Genomic DNA, 17,305 nt, shown 5'->3' on the forward strand with positions numbered 1-17,305 from the left:
TTCTATACTTTTCAAATGCACATCAATTCACTGTAACAGTGAAAAAGTATTGAAGATCAAAGGAAAGAAATCTGAATCCTGGAAACATGAAAAAGAAATATAAAGCACTAGAATTGCATAGCAAGTGTTAATAGTGGAAACAGGCATAGTGAGTTGGCAATAGGTCCGCACCCCGGAGTCCATTCATCTTTCTTCCACCACATTCCTGCACCACATGAGCCTTTCCTTTCCAGAGTTTCTGTGCTTTCCTCCACTGCTTTTCTGCTGCAAGCATTTCTAGTTCCTCTAAGCCCATCATTTGGTTCTTTGCTTGTATCATTTTCACCTCCTTTTGCGTTACACCATCATCAGTATTGTCGCTCTTACTCTCCACCCTCTCGAGGAGGCCTTTTAATCACTCAAGTGTACATTTTTACTGACTTTCCATCACTGGGTTTAAAGTGCATTCAGGTATAATTTCAGCGTTTTGAAGGACCTGCTCTGCTCAGCCAGTATGAATGACTATCAAAGACACAGTGGACTCACAGCGCAATGATGTATTGTGAAATGTGGACGATCAATTATCAGTCGCTGCCGACCCACATGGGGAAATCACGAGACAAGAATTATTTTATCAGAAAGCAAGGGGAACAAATCAAAAAGCCAATTAGTCAGTGCCACTATTAAGCATAATCCAGCGGATCAATGAGTGGCTTGTGCAAAATTCTGAATGCAGGGCACTTGTCTATACGCTCAGGTGGGAATTCTTAGCACAGAGAATGCTGGAAATGTTCAGCAGATGAAGCAGTTCTCTGGGAATAAGACATAAGAGTTGATGTTCCGGTTGTGATTCTTCATTACACCTAGAGTTAACACTAAAACTCACAGCTGGAGGCAAATCATTGACCGAGTTAGGTGATTAAAAAACTCACAGCTGGAGGCAAATCATTGACCGAGTTAGGTGATTAGTTAGGCAGCTTCAGACAGACAATAAGGATTATGGCTATGTCGTCAAATTGGATGGAAGCAATGGTGTGCCAAGAAGGTTGGTGCTAGAATCTCTTCTGTTCATTATTAATTACTTAAATAACGTAATAGGGAGTCAGTTATCCAAGTTTGCTAATGACTCAAAGATTGGGGTAAGTAATGCAGATTGGAGCATAAAATTCTAAAGCGTCACTAGTAGATAAAGGAAATGGGTTTCAACACTGGTCACCGTGAGGTCATCCATTTTGGACCGAAGAAGGATAGATTCAAGTATTTGCTAAACAGTGAAAAGGTAGGAGCAAAGAAGGTCCAAAATGATTTGGGGATGCATGAGATCATCAAAACGATTCAACAGATCACACAGATCATTAAAATGGAGTAAAAACAAAATGCTGCAGGTGCTGGAGATCTGAAATAGAATCGGAGAAACCCTGTAGTGCAGAAGGAGGCCATTTGGCCCATCGAGTCTGCACTGGCCCTCCGAAGGAGCACCCCACTCAGCGCCCCCCCCCCCCCCCCACCCACTCGATCCCCATTTTGAACACTAAAGGACAATTAAGTATGGCAATCCACCTAACCTGCACATCTTTGGACTGAAGGAGGAAACCGGAGCACCCGGAGGAAACCCACGCAGACATGGGGAGAATGTACAAACTCCACAGAGACAGTCACCCAAGGCCAGAATTGAACCTGGGTCCCTGGTTCTGTGAGGCAGCACTGTTGACCACAGGACCAGCTGACAGCATCTGTGGAGAGAGAAACAGAGTTAACACTTTGAGTCCAATATGACTCTGCTTTAGAATCAGAATCTTCTTCCTCCTCAGATGCTGCCAGACCTGTTGAACTTTTCCATACACACTCTCTTTGTTAAAACATAGATTATCAGAAAGGCTAATGGAATGTTAGCATTTCTAATAGCTAGATTATAATGGGGAGGTGGTTTGGCTCTATTTAACCAAAGCCTTGGTTAGACCATGTCTGGAATGTTCTGGGCACCACACATTGGGCACAATGACCCAGATCATTTCGTCCCAGTGATGGTGAACGCTGAAAAGTGCGTATGTATTGAAGGCTGCAATTAAATCAGAAGTTCCAAGAAATCAAATTACACCCGATTCTGGAATAGCTGGCTCACTGGAGATAGTTTCAAGCAAGCCACAAATCCTGCTGGAATCTGCCGGTGCTTAATCCTGGGCTGTTTGCCTGTGACTTGCACAGATTTCTAGCCTGATTTATTTGGAGCTGTTCCTAGCAAGAAATGTTGCCCATTCAATCAGCATCCAAAGACTCCAGTACCCTTGTCACCCTCGTCTCTGGTGGCACCATCTCCCCAAACTCTGTTCACACCTGGCACTGCTCACCACTGCTCCCCCTAGCAACACTTTTCATCCCACCCCCTGCAATGCTCATCAAGCCCCATAACACCCTAGCAACACTCACCCTCCTGTTCACCCTTGGCTCTGCTCACATCTCCTTCATGTTCCTCCGACATCCCGAGTCCTGTTAACTAACCCCTTCCCTGACAACCCAGTTCATGCCCCCGCCCCCCCCCCCTCCCCCCGCCCACACACACACACAAGCAGCAATGCTCACTTGTCCCCCTTGGCGCTGATCACTACTGTTGCACACCTCTGGCACTGCTCACTAACACGCAAAACACCTCTCACCACCATCACCCCCTGACCCACAGAACTTCAGAACCCCGTCCGGCATCTCAAATTCTGCTCACTCCCCCAACCCATCACCTCAGGCACTGCTGACACCACAGCTACTGGAGTAGATGAGGTGAGTCTGGTATTCGGTGAGAATCCTGTAGTTTTGTTCCTTGGGCTCTATCCACCTTTCTTCTATCACATTTGTGCACCTGCATTTGCCCTTTAACCATCTCCTGTCTTCCAGCTAAATATTTTACACGCCATCCTTTTTTTTCCATATATGTGTGCTTTTCCACCCCCTCCTTCCATTTGTCCTGGTTCTTTTTAAATGCTGTTCTTTTGTAATTTTGGATAACAGAAACAGGAGTAGGCCTTTCAGCCCCTTGAGTCTGATCTGCCTTCAAATGAGATCATTGCTGCTCTGTCTCTTACCTCTAGCCATTTGCCTTGGTTTCATATTCCCAAAGAACCATTCACCTTTACCACAATTTCCATGCTTCTTTCCTTTGTTATTCTATTGGAACCATTTACACTTCCTCTGCCTCCATCCTTTGTCTGTTATGGTTCGGTTGGTAGCTCTTTTAGCCACTTAGTTAAAAGGTGGCAGATTCAAGTCCAACTCCAGGGCTTGGGTGCAAAATTCAAAGCGGACATCCCATTGCGGTGGTGAGTGAGTGTTGCACTGTTTGAGCCGTCATCTTTTGGGTGAGATCGTCACACCACAAAAAAATTAATTGGCTGGTCACTATCTCATTGTTTTTTGTTGGAACTTGCTGTGCATACATCGGTTGCTGTGTTTCTTGCATTACAACAATAATACACTTCAAAAGTACATAATTGGCTGTAAAGCAGTTTGGGACATCCAATGGTCATGAAGTCTTTTTAAAAATTTCATGGGCGGGATTCTCCATTGGCGGGATCCTCCGTTTCGCCAGCAGGGCACTCACACACATGGATTCCTCGACTGGTGTGGCGGTGGCCACAATGGGAAATCCCATTGACTGGCTGCCGGGACGGAGGATCCTGCTGGCGCCGGTGGCTGGAAAAACGAGTCTGGTGGGACAGAGAATCCCACCCCCTGTCTCACCATCACCTCCTTTTACTTTACACTGTCATCACTTTTGTCATTTAATCACGCTGCCTCCACTTCACTCCTATTCTGAAAGATCATCATTCTCTCTCTACGGTCACCTGATACTGTGTATGACCGTGAACCCCAAAATACCACCCTTTGCACATACCTCATCCATACCAACTCTTCTAGTATCCTTTGACATCTTCTGGACAGCTTTGAGACTTGCGTGACACCTTGCAAGTTCCTGGACTGCTTGACAGTTCCTTGACAATTTGACCCTTCCTGGAAGCTTGGAAGTTCCTTCACAGTTTGGCACTCTCCGGAAAGGTGTAACCTGACCTGCTGAGTGTTTGCCAATGTTTCTCATTTTTCATAAAAAAACAGAATACCGTGGATACCGGAAATCTGAAATAAGAACAGAAAATAATGGAAATATTCAGGTCAGGCAGCATTTGTGGAGAAAGAAGCAAAAGGTTTCAGGCCAATGGCCTTTCTTCAGAACTGGTTAAAGTTATAACGATGTAACATCTTTTAAGCAAGTCCTGAAGCAGTGAAAGGAGGGAGGAGGAAAGGAATAGAAGGAAGTGTTTGTGACAGGGTGGAGGGCAAGAGAGATTAAATGAGAGAAAGGAATGATGCAAAGGAAAATGAGATTGTAAGGGGACAAGTACAGCATCAAAAGATGAGTGTACAGGGAGTTGGGAATAGCTGAATCATCACCAACAGGTGCAGTCCAAAAGAAGTAGCAGAGTTTGCGTTGGTTGAGATTGTTGAGCTCAATCAAAAACAGAAAATGCTGGAAAAACTTAGCAGGGCTGGCAGCATCTGTGGAGAGAGAAAATAGAGTTAATGTCTAAAGTCCGTATGACTCATCTTCCGAGCTGAAAGTTATTTTGATTTAATTGTTGAATTTAATGTTGGGTCAGGAAGGCTGTAAAGTGCCAAATTGAAAGCTCAATTGCTGTTCTTCATGCTTCTGTTGACCTAAATTTAAGGACAGAGAGACCAGAGCAGGAATGATGTGGAGAGAAGAATTAAACCTGTTTACACTAATTGGATGAAACTTAGTTCACAGTAACTTCATTGCAGTGTAATGTAAGCCTACTTGTGACACGAATAAAGATTATTATTAAAATTCTGGTGCCCAGGACATGCCCTGTTGATGAGTGTTTACATGCAGTTAATTGCAAATAGAAACAGTGCAGGCAGCACAATACGAAGAAATAGTCAATAATTGCAAGTGCCAAGAAATTCCCCCCCCACACCGAGTTCTTTTTTTCACAGATTTACACTAAATTTGCAAGTCATGTGGTGCGAGACCATACTCTCTAGGGAGTTTGATAAGTCTTTATTCCAGCTCACACCAGCACTGTAATTGTAATTTAAATGTACCTAAAGATACTCTGTTTTACTTCTCAGAAAGCGTTTCTGGTATGTGTTTCCGTGGAAATCTAAAATTGCCATTAAATAACTTTTGGTTTTATTTTTCAACAGTCTGTTACGCTTCTTTTGCACAGCCAAAGGAGGTACATTTTCGACTACGATCAGACTGATAGGCTTTTCTCAGTCACCATGCCCAGTATGGTTCGACATACTTTGCAGACCATTTGCTCCGTAGGATATCATAGGAACATCTACAGTCCACCTGACAGTAGGGCCTCCATCATACAGGATTACACTGAGGATGGTCGCTTGCTTCAAACTTTGTACTTGGGCACTGGACGAATGGTGATCTACAAATACACAAGACTGTCCAAATTTTCTGAGATAGTTTACGATACCATTCAGGTCAACTTCACTTACGATGAGGCAGCTGGTGTGATTAAAACCATCCAGTTGATACACGAAGGATTTACCTGCACAGTCCGATTTCGACAAACAGGGCCCCTTATTGCTCGACAGATCTTCAGGTTCAGCGATGACAATCTTGTTAACGCTCGCTTTGACTACAGCTATAATAACCTACGAATCACAAGCATGCAGGCTATGATCAATGAAACTCCTCTGCCTATTGATCTTTATCGGCATGATGATGTATCAGGACGGACAGAACAATTCGGGAAGTTCAGTGTGATCTATTATGATCTAAACCAGATCATAACCACCACTGTTATGACACACACCAAGAGATTTAACACCAATGGTCAAGTGAGAGAGGTCCAATTTGAGATCTTGAGATCCATTACATATTGGATGACTATTCAGTATGACAATATGGGACGGATGATAACGTGTGAGATAAGAGTTGGAACCGATACCAATCTTACTAAGCACTCCTATGAATACGATGCTGATGGGCAGCTGCAAACTGTTTCAGTTAACAACAAACCCAAATGGCGCTACAATTATGACTTAAATGGAAACATTAACTTGATGAGCTATGAGAATAACGCTCACCTAACTCCATTGAGGTACGACCTACGAGATAGGATTACCAGATTTGGAGACGTGCAGTACAAATTGGATGAGGATGGCTTCCTCAAGCAGAGGGGTGATATTATATTTGTCTACAACTCCAATGGCTTACTCAGCAGAGCATATGATAATATTGCAGGTTGGAGCATGTTGTATCGATACGATGGCTTAGGAAGACGTGTAGCCAGTGAAACAAATACTGGACAGTACCTTCAATACTTTTATGCAGATCTGATTCACCCAACCAGAGTCACTCATATGTATAACCATACAAACTCTGAAATCACATCACTCTACTATGATCTTCAAGGTCACCTCATAGCTATGGAGATCAGCAATGGTGAAGAGTTTTACATAACCTGTGATAACACAGGGACTCCCTTAGCTGTGTTCAGTAATTCCGGGCAATTAATTAAGCAGTTGCAATACACACCCTATGGAGAAATTTACCAAGACTCCAACTCTGATTTTCAAGTTATCATTGGTTTCCACGGTGGGCTTTATGATCCCCTGACGAAGCTTGTACATCTAGGCCGCCGTGATTATGATGCCATGTCTGGACGATGGACAACACCAAACTATAATCTCTGGGAAGACTTAAACAGCCATTTGTTTCCATTTAATCTGTATTCATTTAAAAATAACAACCCAATCAGCACTGTTCAGGACATCGCCCATTTCACGACAGGTAAGGATTAGCATATAACTGCAAGTCTATCGTCGGAAAGTTAAAACCTGATCTTACCAGGTAATTAAAATCATGTGTGATGTACAGGTAAATGTTTGCAAGTCAGAAAAAGTTTGACGTTTTGAGGATGCTAGGTTTTAACTCCTTTAAGTTGTTTTTCCCCAAAAAATGGTTGGTGGAGGAATTCTCAGGCTTCAGAATATTGAATACTTGTGTGTCAACTCCAAACAGCATCTCAAAAATCAGTTTCCTCTGCCTTCATTTATTTGTCACAATCGCAAAATAGGTTTAGCTGAAAAAACCATGCGTTGTCGCAGATTGTAAAAGGAAAGATGAAAAGTGTCTCGTAAATAGTATAAAAGGAATTCGTAAGGCCTTCTCATTGACATATAAAACTAAAAATTAGTTTGTCAAAGAAGGAAAATGATAGAGGAAGAAAATATGTGCAGGAATTAAATAAGTTTCTTATAGGAATTAAGGGCTATGGAGAGAGAGCGGGTAAATGGAGTTGAAATCAGCCATGATTGAATGGTGGAGTGGACTCGATGGTCCGAATGGCCTTACTTCCGCTCCTATGCCTTATGGTCTTAAGTATTTTGCATTGTTTTTATTAAAATGTTATTATTATTGGTGGAAGAAAGCACATGAATGTAATAGAGGAGGATATATAGATAAAAAACGGTTCTGAAAAACTTAGAGGATACATTTTGGGAGGAAAGATAAGTAGGAATGGAAGGATGGAAAGAAGCTGTAAGTTGTAAATCAATAGCGGGGCCAAGGAGTTCAAATACACAATTCCTTAAAAGTGAATTTGCAGATCAAGGCACAAAACTCAAAATATTCTTGCCTTTTTATTATAAATGGGGCATAAAGTACAAGAATGAAGCAGTAATGCTAATTTCAAATTGCGTTGTTGATTATGCCACAGTTTGTCTTGGGCACCACATTTAATTACATTAGAGTTACAGCATCTGATGTGAGCAATATGGATCACCAGAACTATTCAAATGTCGGGAAACTGTAGCTGCAGATTTAGCTTGGGATGGGAATCGGGCGTCATTCTCCGACCCCCCAGCGGGTCGGAGAATGGCCGTTGGCTGCCGTGAATCCCGCCCCCGCCGGTTGCCGAAGTTTCCGAAGGGAGAAAAGTCGGCGGGGCGTTAATGGCGCCGCTGACGTCAGAGAATGGCACGGGTCTGCGCAAGGCAGCCGATTTTGGGCCTGCCGATATTCTCCCTTCCGGATTGGCCGAAGTCCCGTCGACGTGATGACCGTTCACGTCGACGTAAATCAAACCTCCTTTTGGGGGGTTCGTCCGGGGAGGGGGATGGGGGGGGGGGTCCATGCCGGGGAGGAGGATGGGGGTCCGTGCCAGGGAGGGGGATGGGGGGGTCCGTGCCGGGGAGGGGGATGGGGAGGGGGTCCGTGCCAGGGAGGGGGATGGGGGGGGTTCCGTGCCGGGGAGAGGGATGGGGGGTCCGTGCCGGGGAGAAGGTTGGGGGGTCCGTGCCGGGGAGGGGGATGGGGGGGGTCCGTGCCGGGGAGGAGGCTGGGGTCCGTGCCGGGGAGGAGGATGGGGGGGTCCGTGCCGGGGAGGGGGATGGCGGGGTCCGTGCCGGGGAGGAGGATGGGGGGGTCCGTGCCGGGGAGGGGGATGGGGGGGGGGGTCCGTGCCGGGGAGGGGGATGGGGGGGGGTCCGTGCCGGGGAGGGGGATGGGGGGGGGTCCGTGCCGGGGAGGGGGATGGGGGGGGTCTGTGCCGGGGAGGGGGATGGTGGGTCCGTGCCGGGGAGGAGGTTGGGGGGTCCGTGCCAGGGAGGGGGATGGGGGGGGGTCCGTGCGGGGGAGGAGGTTGGGGTACGTGCTGGGGAGGAGGATGGGGGGTCCGTGCCGAGGAGGGGGATGGGGGGGGTTCCGTGCCGGGGAGGGGGATGGGGGGAGGGTCCGTGCCGGGGAGGGGGATGGGGGGGGTCCGTGCCGGGGAGGGGGATGGGGGGTCCGTGCCGGGGAGGAGGTTGGGGGGTCCGTGCCGGGGAGGGGGATGGGGGGGGGTCTGTGCCGGGGAGGATGTTGGGGTCCGTGCTGGGGAGGAGGATGGGGGGTCCGTGCAGGGGAGGGGGATGGGGGGGGGTCCGTGCCGGGGAGGGGGATGGGGGGGAGGTCCGTGCCAGGGAGGGGGATGGGGGCGGGGGTTCCGTGCCGGGGAGGGGGATGGGGGGGGTCCGTGCCGGGGAGGGGATGGGGGGTCCGTGCCGGGGAGGAGGTTGGGGGGTCCATACCAGGGAGGGTGGTGGGGGGGGTCCGTGCTGGGGAGGAGGTTGGGGTCCGTGCTGGGGAGGAGGATGGGGGGGTCCGTGCCGGGGAGGGGGATGGGGGGGGAGGTCCATGCCGGGGAGGGGGATGGGGGGGGGTCCATGCCGGGGAGGGGGTTGGGGGGGGTCTGTGCCAGGGAGGGGGATGGTGGGTCCGTGCCGGGGAGGAGGTTGGGGGTCCGTGCCGGGGAGGGGGATCGGGGGGGGGGGGTCCGTGCCGGGGAGGAGGTTGGGGTCCGTGCCGGGGAGGAGGATGGGGGGGTCCGTGCCGGGGAGGGGCATGGGGGGAGGGTCCGTGCTGGGGAGGGGGATGGGGGGGGTCCGTGCCGGGGAGGGGGATGGGGTGTCCGTGCCGGGGAGGAGGTTGGAGGGTCCGTGTCAGGGAGGGGGATGGGGGGGTCCGTGCCGGGGAGGCTGTTGGGGTCCGTGCCGGGGAGGAGGATGGGGGGGTATGTGCCGGGGAGGGGGATGGGGGGGGGGTCCCTGCCGGGGAGGGGGATGGGGGGGAGGTCCGTGCCGGGGAGGGGGATGGGGGCGGGGGGTCCATGCCGGGGAGGGGGATGGGGGGGGTCCGTGCCGTGGAGGGGGATGGGGGTCCGTGCCTGGGAGGAGGTTGGGGGGTCCGTACCGGGGAGGGTGTTGGGGGGGGAGTCCGTGCCGGGGAGGAGGTTGGGGTCCGTGCTGGGGAGGAGGATGGGGGGGTCCGTGCCGGGGAGGGGGATGGTTGGGGAGGTCCGTGCCGGGGAGGGGGGTGGGGGGGGAGGTCCTTGCCGGGGAGGGGGATGGGGGGGGTCCATGCTGGTGAGGGGGATGGGGGGTGCGTGCCGGAGAGGAGGATGTGGGGGTCCGTGCCGGGGAGGGGGAAGGGGGGGAGGTCCGTGACGGGGAGGGGGATGGGGGGGGATCCATGCCGGGGAGGGGGATGGGGGGGAGGTCTGTGCCGGGGAGGGGGATGGTGGGTCCGTGCCGGGGAGTAGGTTGGGGGGTCCGTGCCGGGGAGGGGGATGGGATGGGTTCCGTGACGGGGAGGGTGTTGGGGGGGGGTCCGTGCCGGGGAGGAGGTTGGGGGATCCGTACCGGAGAGGGTGGTGGGGGGGGTCCGTGCCGGGGAGGAGGTTGCGGTCCGTGCTTGGGAGGAGGATGGGGGGGGCCCGTGCCGGGGGGGAGGTCCGTGCCGGGGAGGGGGATGGGGGCGGGGGGTCCGTGCCAGGAAGGGGGATGGGGGGGGTCCGTGCCGGGGAGGGGGCTGGGGGATACGTGCCGGGGAGGAGGTTGGGGGGTCCGTACCGGGGAGGATGGTGGGGGGGGTCCGTGCCGGGGAGGAGGTTGGGGTCCGTGCTGGGGAGGAGGATGGGGGGGTCCGTGCCGGGGAGGGGGATGGTGGGGGTCCATGCCGGGGAGGGGGATGGGGGGTGCGTGCCGGGGAGGGGGATGGGGGGTGCGTGCCGGGGAGGAGGTTGGGGGGTCCGTGCCGGGGAGGGGGATGGGGGGTCCATACCGGGGAGGGCGATGGCGGGGGGGTCCGTGCCGGGGAGGAGGTTGGGGTCCATGCCAGGGAGGAGGATGAGGGGGTCCGTGCCAGGGAGGGGGATGGGGGGGCAAGTGAGTTGGTCCACCTGGCCAGGTGCCAGCCTCCAACAGTTGGACCCATGCTGTCCATGCCACCTGGCTTGGGGGAAGGAGGGGATATGGGCAATGATGACATGTCGTCGTTCACCCCCCCCCCCCCCACCCCCCCCCACCAGGCCATCATGTTTTCCGATCATCCAGCGATGTTGGCCGCCGTGGCGGCAGCCGCTAATATCTATGTTGCCCTGGATGAGGAGGAGGAGGAGGAGCGTGCCAGAGAGGCGGCGCAGCCTGCCGCAGAGGGGCAGGCGGCAGCCGCCCAGGCTGGAGGGACACCTGACCGACAGGACGAGGAATGGGAGGAGGACATCGCGGCCCCACGGCAACGGAGGCACCCGAGGGCGCCCCGTGTGTACCGGCCCCGGCAGTCATACCAGGACCTCACGGACCGGGAATGCAGGAGGAGTCTCGGAATGAGACGGGAAACGGTGGCACACGTCTGCCACCTGCTGGCACACCTGTCACCGCGTGGCACTGGCGGGGGACACCCTCTCCCCGTGTCCGTCAAGGTTACGGTGGCCCTGAACCTTTATGCAACGGGGTCATTCCAGGCACCGAGTGGGGACCTGTCCGGCATATCGCAGACATCGGTGCATCGGTGCATCCGGACAGTGACAGATGCCCTATATGCCCTATATCGATGAACATTCAGGTGGTCTGCGACCACCGCATGATGACCCTGCAAGTCTGCGCCCGTTACGCAGGCAGTGTACACGACTCATACGTGTTGTCGCGGTCATCCATCCCCGGCATGTACGAGGGACGCCATCCCCGGCTGAGGGGCTGGTTGCCGGGCAACAGGGGCTACCCATTGCGATCGTGGCTGAAGACGCCTGTACGGAGGCCACGCAATGAGGCGGAGAACCGCTACAATGATGCCCATGTAGCAACAAGGGGAGTGATAGAGAGGTGCTTTGACGTGCTGAAGATGCGTTTCAGGTGCCTGGACCTCTGTGGGGGCGCCCTCCAGTATTGGTCAGATAGGGTCGGCCGCATCATTGTGGTGTGCTGCGTCCTGCACAACATAGCCCAACAGAGGGGCGATGTACCGCAGGCAGAGAAGGGCGGAGTGGAGGAGCAGCAGGAAGAGGCGCAGTCCTCCCCAATGGTCAGGGCAGACGGGCTAGACACAGGCGGGTGGCTGTCCACCGTTACTGGCTGGCCCAGCGGGCACGGGACAGACTGATAGCTGCCCGCTTCACTGACTAGATGGGCGTGGGAATCGGGTAGTATGGCCACAGACCGCACACCATGGCAACAGCCGACCACCCACACCCCCCACCCATCCACCCACCCAGCACCCTCCCCCTCCTCCCCCACACCACCCGCATGCACACCACCCCCCCCCCCATTGCCGATCCACCTGCGGCACAACGGCCGGGCTCACACAGTTGCGGGTGGACGCGTGTCTATTGCAGGCCATGGAGGATGATGACAACCCGCCCTGCGGTGAGCTCCTGGCTCCACATCGTTGGACTGTGTCTGACCCATGGCCACAGTACCACCATCCACCCGGACCATGGGCCACAGACGCCGCCTGCACGGAAAGCCCCAGGCCTCGCAAACCGTTCCCCATGTCTGACACCGTCGCACCCATTGCCTCCACCGCGGACGCCACCCGTGCGGTGTCGGCCTGGGTGGCACGCATGACCGGGACCACTCCCAGCTCCTGGACGCGGGTGGACTCCTCCACCTGCGACTGCAGCTGCCCCAAGCCGGCCGTCACCCTCTTCGCTCGTCTCCGGGTCGGTGGTTGCATCGGATCTATGTGTGGGTGTGGTAACTCCAGGAACCCGGGATCCATCAGATGTTCGCTTGGGCTGGGCTGCCCTCCGACCGCCCGGCCCGTCTGCTGCTCCTACCTCCACCTGCTGTACCGGGACTAAAGTGCCCAACCGAGGTGAGTGTTTCTGCGATGGTGGAAGGTGTTGGTGACAGCAGTGGCGTTGTGTCGTGCTCTTCGTCCCACTCTGAGTCCATGGCACTTTGGGGTGGGGGTTCGTCTCCACCCATCCACTCTGAGTCACTGTCCGGTATTTCGTCTTCCCTACCCGGGACAGCACTACACAGGACACCACTACCCAGGACACCACTACCCAGGTCACCACTACCCAGGACACCACTACCCAGGACACCACTACCCAGGACACCCCTACCCGGGTCAGCACTACCCAGGACACCCCTACCCGGGACAGCACAACCCAGGGTGTCCCGGGTAGGGGTGTCCTGGGTAGTGGTGTCCTGGGTAGTGGTGTCCTGGGTAGTGGTGACCTGGGTAGTGGTGTCCTGGGTAGTGGTGTCCTGGGTAGTGGTGTCCTGGCTCGGATGTGACGGGGGCCTGTGGCTGCCCCCCTCGTCGCTGAGTGGCACACACCTGCGTCGTCGCTCCCGCACGTGACGGGTGTTGTCTCCCTGTTGCTCCTGGTCTCTCCATCTCCAGTGGTGTGCGAGGGGCATCCTGCGGGCGTCGCATGCCGGAGGGTCCGGGTCTCTCCGTCTCCCGTGGTGTGCGAGGGGCATCCTGCGGGCGTCGCATGCCGGAGGGTCCGGGTCTCTCCGTCTCCCGTGGTGTGCGAGGGGCATCCTGCGGGCATCGCATGCCGGAGGGTCCGGGTCTCTCCGTCTCCCGTGGCCTCCGAGGGGCATCCTGCGGGCGGTCTGCATCTGCGGGGATGGGTGCCTCGACGTTTGCTCCTGCGATACACAATGAAGCATGCGTGGTTAGACACGCAGGCAGTGATCAGGTGATATGGGGGAGGGGGATATAGGGGAGGGGGGATATGGGGACGGGCTGTCGGTCCTCACTTGCTAGTACGCCCACGACCTCTACATCAGCAACCTCCCGGTCGTCAGGTCCGCCAGCCAGTTCCAGGGCCCTTTCCTCGTGTTCGGTCAGTGGCCTCTCATCAGCGGGGCCTCCTCCAGTCCTCACATGCTCCCTATTGTTGTGTGCGCGCTTCTCCTGTGGCGGGGGGGTGGGTGGGGGTGGTGGCAGGGGTAAAAGGCAACACTGTTAGGCAGGTAGATGAATGCACGCCATCAGTTGCGCGTGCATTGCAGAGGTTAAGGTTAGGGCTGGATTCACTTGGGGATATGGGGGAGGGGGGATATGGGTGAGGGGGGATATGGGGGATATGGGGGAGGGGGGATATGGGGGAGGGGGATATGGGGGAGGGGGGATATGGGGGAGAGGGGGATATGGGGGAGGGGGGATATGGGGGAGGGGGGGGATATGGGGAGGCTCACCCTGCCTGCTCTGATGAGGTCATTCACCTTCTTGTGGCACTGGGTGCCTGTCCGTGGTGTCAGGGCCACAGCGGTGACGGCCTCTGCCACCTCCCTCCACAGGCGCCGGCTGTGGCGTGGGGCAACTCTGCAGCCGTGCCCGGGATACAGGGCGTCCCTCCTCTGCTCCACTGCGTCCAGGAGTGCCTCCACATCCCGTGACTGGAACCTCGGGGCTGAGCGGCGGCCAGCCATCCAGTCGGGTGTTCCGGTTGGGTGTTCTGGTTGGGTGGCGGGGAGCAGCGCGGCCTTATGAGCCGTCACGCCATGCGGCGTGTATGACGCTGCATGGCGTGAACCACGTGCGCAAGCGCGGATCCCGTCACGTCGCTGCTAGCCCATTTCGGGCCGGAGACTTTTGAACCATTTTTCCGGCGTGACGCAAGTCAGATTTGCGCCGTTTTTTGTGCCGATCGGCGGACTTTGAGCCGATAACGGAGAATTTCGCCCAGATGCATGGGGGCAAAGATTGAAAGCAAACAGCCAGGACCTTGGCAGGAGACCTTCACGACTTTATCTGGATGCTCCAGTCCATTTCCCGCCCAAATTCAGAAAGCAGCAGCTATCCAATGGGTGGGACCACAATGTCACATGGTGGTAGGTTGAAGGAAAACTCCCTGAACTCATCTAAGTCATATGAAGGGGGTTTTGGGAGAATCTTGTGGCCAGGAGGAAAGGATATCATGGGACAGAAGAGGTCTAAACTTAGTTTATGGGACCAGAGGGACACTTGCATCCATCTGAGTCTCACAAGCAAAATATTTTTTTAAATAGAAAATTTGTATTGATCATTTCTGGTGCTGACACTTCTTCCCCCTGTTGCAGAAGATAAGGCCCAATGTCAAGTTTGGCTCAGATCGTAGGCTGGCATGAACCTGTGTGCAGAGCAATTAACTGTACCATCAAATCACTGCCAATGTGAGGCACACATTGGGTTCAAAACCTATATATAGGTCTGGATTCTAGCTCTCCATCCTGGCGAAAATCCCAGAAATGGATGAAATTTCAAAAGTCCTGCCTCCGAACCTGGAATTTCCTATCTTCATGGGGGTGGGACAGGGATTGTGCCAATGTTCACGCATACACAATTCATGGAGGCAGCTGGCCGTTGCTTCCACTGACTTTCGATTTTTGATCCCCATATGCATGAATCCCGGAGTGTGCAGAACAGGTCAGATAAGAGGAGGTCTTAACTTGATGGATTCCTTTGATAGCTAGGGTTCCCCTCTGAGAGGTAATGTACTCCTTTGTGTAGGGTCCTGAGGCACCTCTGGCTGAGGTAAGGCACACTCTGGGATTGTTCAAACATGATTTTGCATTTTTATGCACAAACTCATTGGAATTTTCAATCAGTCCAAAAAGAGACAGGCTGACCACAAGGTGTCAGGTTGTCCAGGAAGTGGCAAGCTGTCAAGGAACAGTCGATTGGCCCATAAAATGACAACCAAAAGGGTCCTATTAAGCAGCCAAGCAAGTGCCAAACTGTCAAGGAACTGCCAAACTGCCCAGGAAGGGTCAAGTTGTCAAGGAACTGTCAAGCTGTCAAAGAACATTTGGGCTGCTCATGAAATGAATAGTTATCAAGGACCTTTCTGGAAAGTGCCAAACTGTGAAAGAACTTCCAAGCTTTCTAAGAAGGGTCAAATTGTCAAGGAACTGTCAAGCAGTCCAGGAACTTGCAAGATGTCACGTAAGTATCACAGTTGTCCAGAAGGTGTCTATGCAGAGTTGGTATGGATGAGGTAAGTGCAAAGGGTGATATTTTAGGGTACAGGGTGACATGATGGTCATACACAGTATCATGTGACCATAGATGTGACTGGGGTGTGGGCTGGCATAGTGAGTCTGAGTCTGAGGGTTATCGTTGGCATTAATGGGTATAGGGAGTGAATGGTGTGGGGTAAGGACTGGAGGGATTTATTTTGTTTAATTTTAAAATTAAGTTTAAACGCAGTGCTGGAGCATCGAGGCAGGCCTTGGTCCCAACCCGCTGTCGCACCCAGTAGCCTCTGACTCATTCCAGGGTTGCTCACCCCACCTCTTATTTCAGCCTTCCCACTCTTCCCCCCCCCCCCCCTCCCCCCACACCCATTCTTCCACCCTCCACCATCCTGCTCTCTTCCTCACTCCACCCCTCCAAATTAAAATTCAACCTGAGGGCGGGCATTTATAAAAGTTACTTTCATCAAGCCAGGAAATCTCACAACTCTGCAAACCTGACGCAGAGATAAAAAAATCTGTGCCAGAGTTAAAATGCTAACTTTTGGAATACTTTGAGAGAAGTGGTTCTGAGATCTCGGAAAAAAAATTCTGAAATTCAAAAAATTACACAAGCAAATTATCATTGAATAACAGAAACATATTCAAGTGACCAGATTTCATTAAGGCTTCCATAATGAGAGATTGGACACTGCTCCCTGCAAACCTTTATGGAAGTCCAAGAGTTTTCCTTTGCCTTCTCATCACAGTCTACCTTCCATGAGTTAATTGGATGTTCTAATTGACTTTGTCCCAGTCGATCTCAATGATTGTCATCAATTCAGAAAAGGTTTAGCAGACTGTTACGTGGAATGGGAGGATTGTCTTGTGGGGGGAAACCGGAGCACCCGGAGGGAACCCACACAGACACAGGGAGAACATACAGACTCTGCACAGGCAGTGACCCGAGTGGGAATCAAACCCAGGACCCTGGAGCTGTGAAGCAACAGTGCTAACCACTGTGCTGCCTTGCCGCCTGACAGAGATGAGGGGAATCTTTTTCTCTGAGGATCGTGAATCTCTGGAACTCTCTCCCTTAAAAGGCTGTGGGAGCAGAATCTTTGAATGTTTATCAGGCAGGGCTAGATAGCTTCTTGATACGCAACAGCTGAAAGGTTATCGGGGTGTAATAACCCTCACGAAACCCACATGGATTACCTGATTGATCTCTTTGTGGTGCGTGGAATAGGAGCTCTCCTGCTGATGGGCAGAGGGATTCATGGAATCAACCCTTAAAAACAGGCCTTGATAGGCAGTCCTGGTCAAACCGGCTGTGCTGCGTTGCGGCCTTTTCTTTTGGTTGGAATAAACCTCTGTTTTGAATCACCTTCTGAGAGCTTTAATAGGAGGATAGGTGGCAATGTAGCGTTGAGGTTACAATCAGATCAGCCAAGAACTTATTAAATGACACAGCAGGCTCGAGGGGCCGAGTGGCCTCCCCCCCCCCCCTAATTCTTATGTTCAAATATTCGTTACTGAGTCCATAGCTTTTTAAATGTGAAGCACTGTCAATTAAATGTGA

At 53.3% G+C, this 17,305-nt stretch overlaps 1 protein-coding gene across 3 annotated transcripts in view; it reads left to right on the forward strand.

The window, feature by feature from the left end:
• The window catches only part of tenm1 (teneurin transmembrane protein 1), a 1,545,585-nt gene that overhangs the window by 1,504,658 nt on the left and 23,622 nt on the right, over positions 1–17,305 (forward strand). For all 3 annotated transcript variants that reach the window (XM_072505612.1, XM_072505613.1, XM_072505614.1), the window contains one exon: positions 5,191–6,799. In XM_072505612.1, the coding sequence (XP_072361713.1) occupies positions 5,191–6,799 (1,609 nt within the window). The remainder of the gene's footprint in view (positions 1–5,190; positions 6,800–17,305) is intronic.

The sequence above is a fragment of the Scyliorhinus torazame genome, chromosome 5 (genome assembly GCF_047496885.1).
Source record: "Scyliorhinus torazame isolate Kashiwa2021f chromosome 5, sScyTor2.1, whole genome shotgun sequence".
NCBI lineage: Eukaryota > Metazoa > Chordata > Chondrichthyes > Carcharhiniformes > Scyliorhinidae > Scyliorhinus > Scyliorhinus torazame.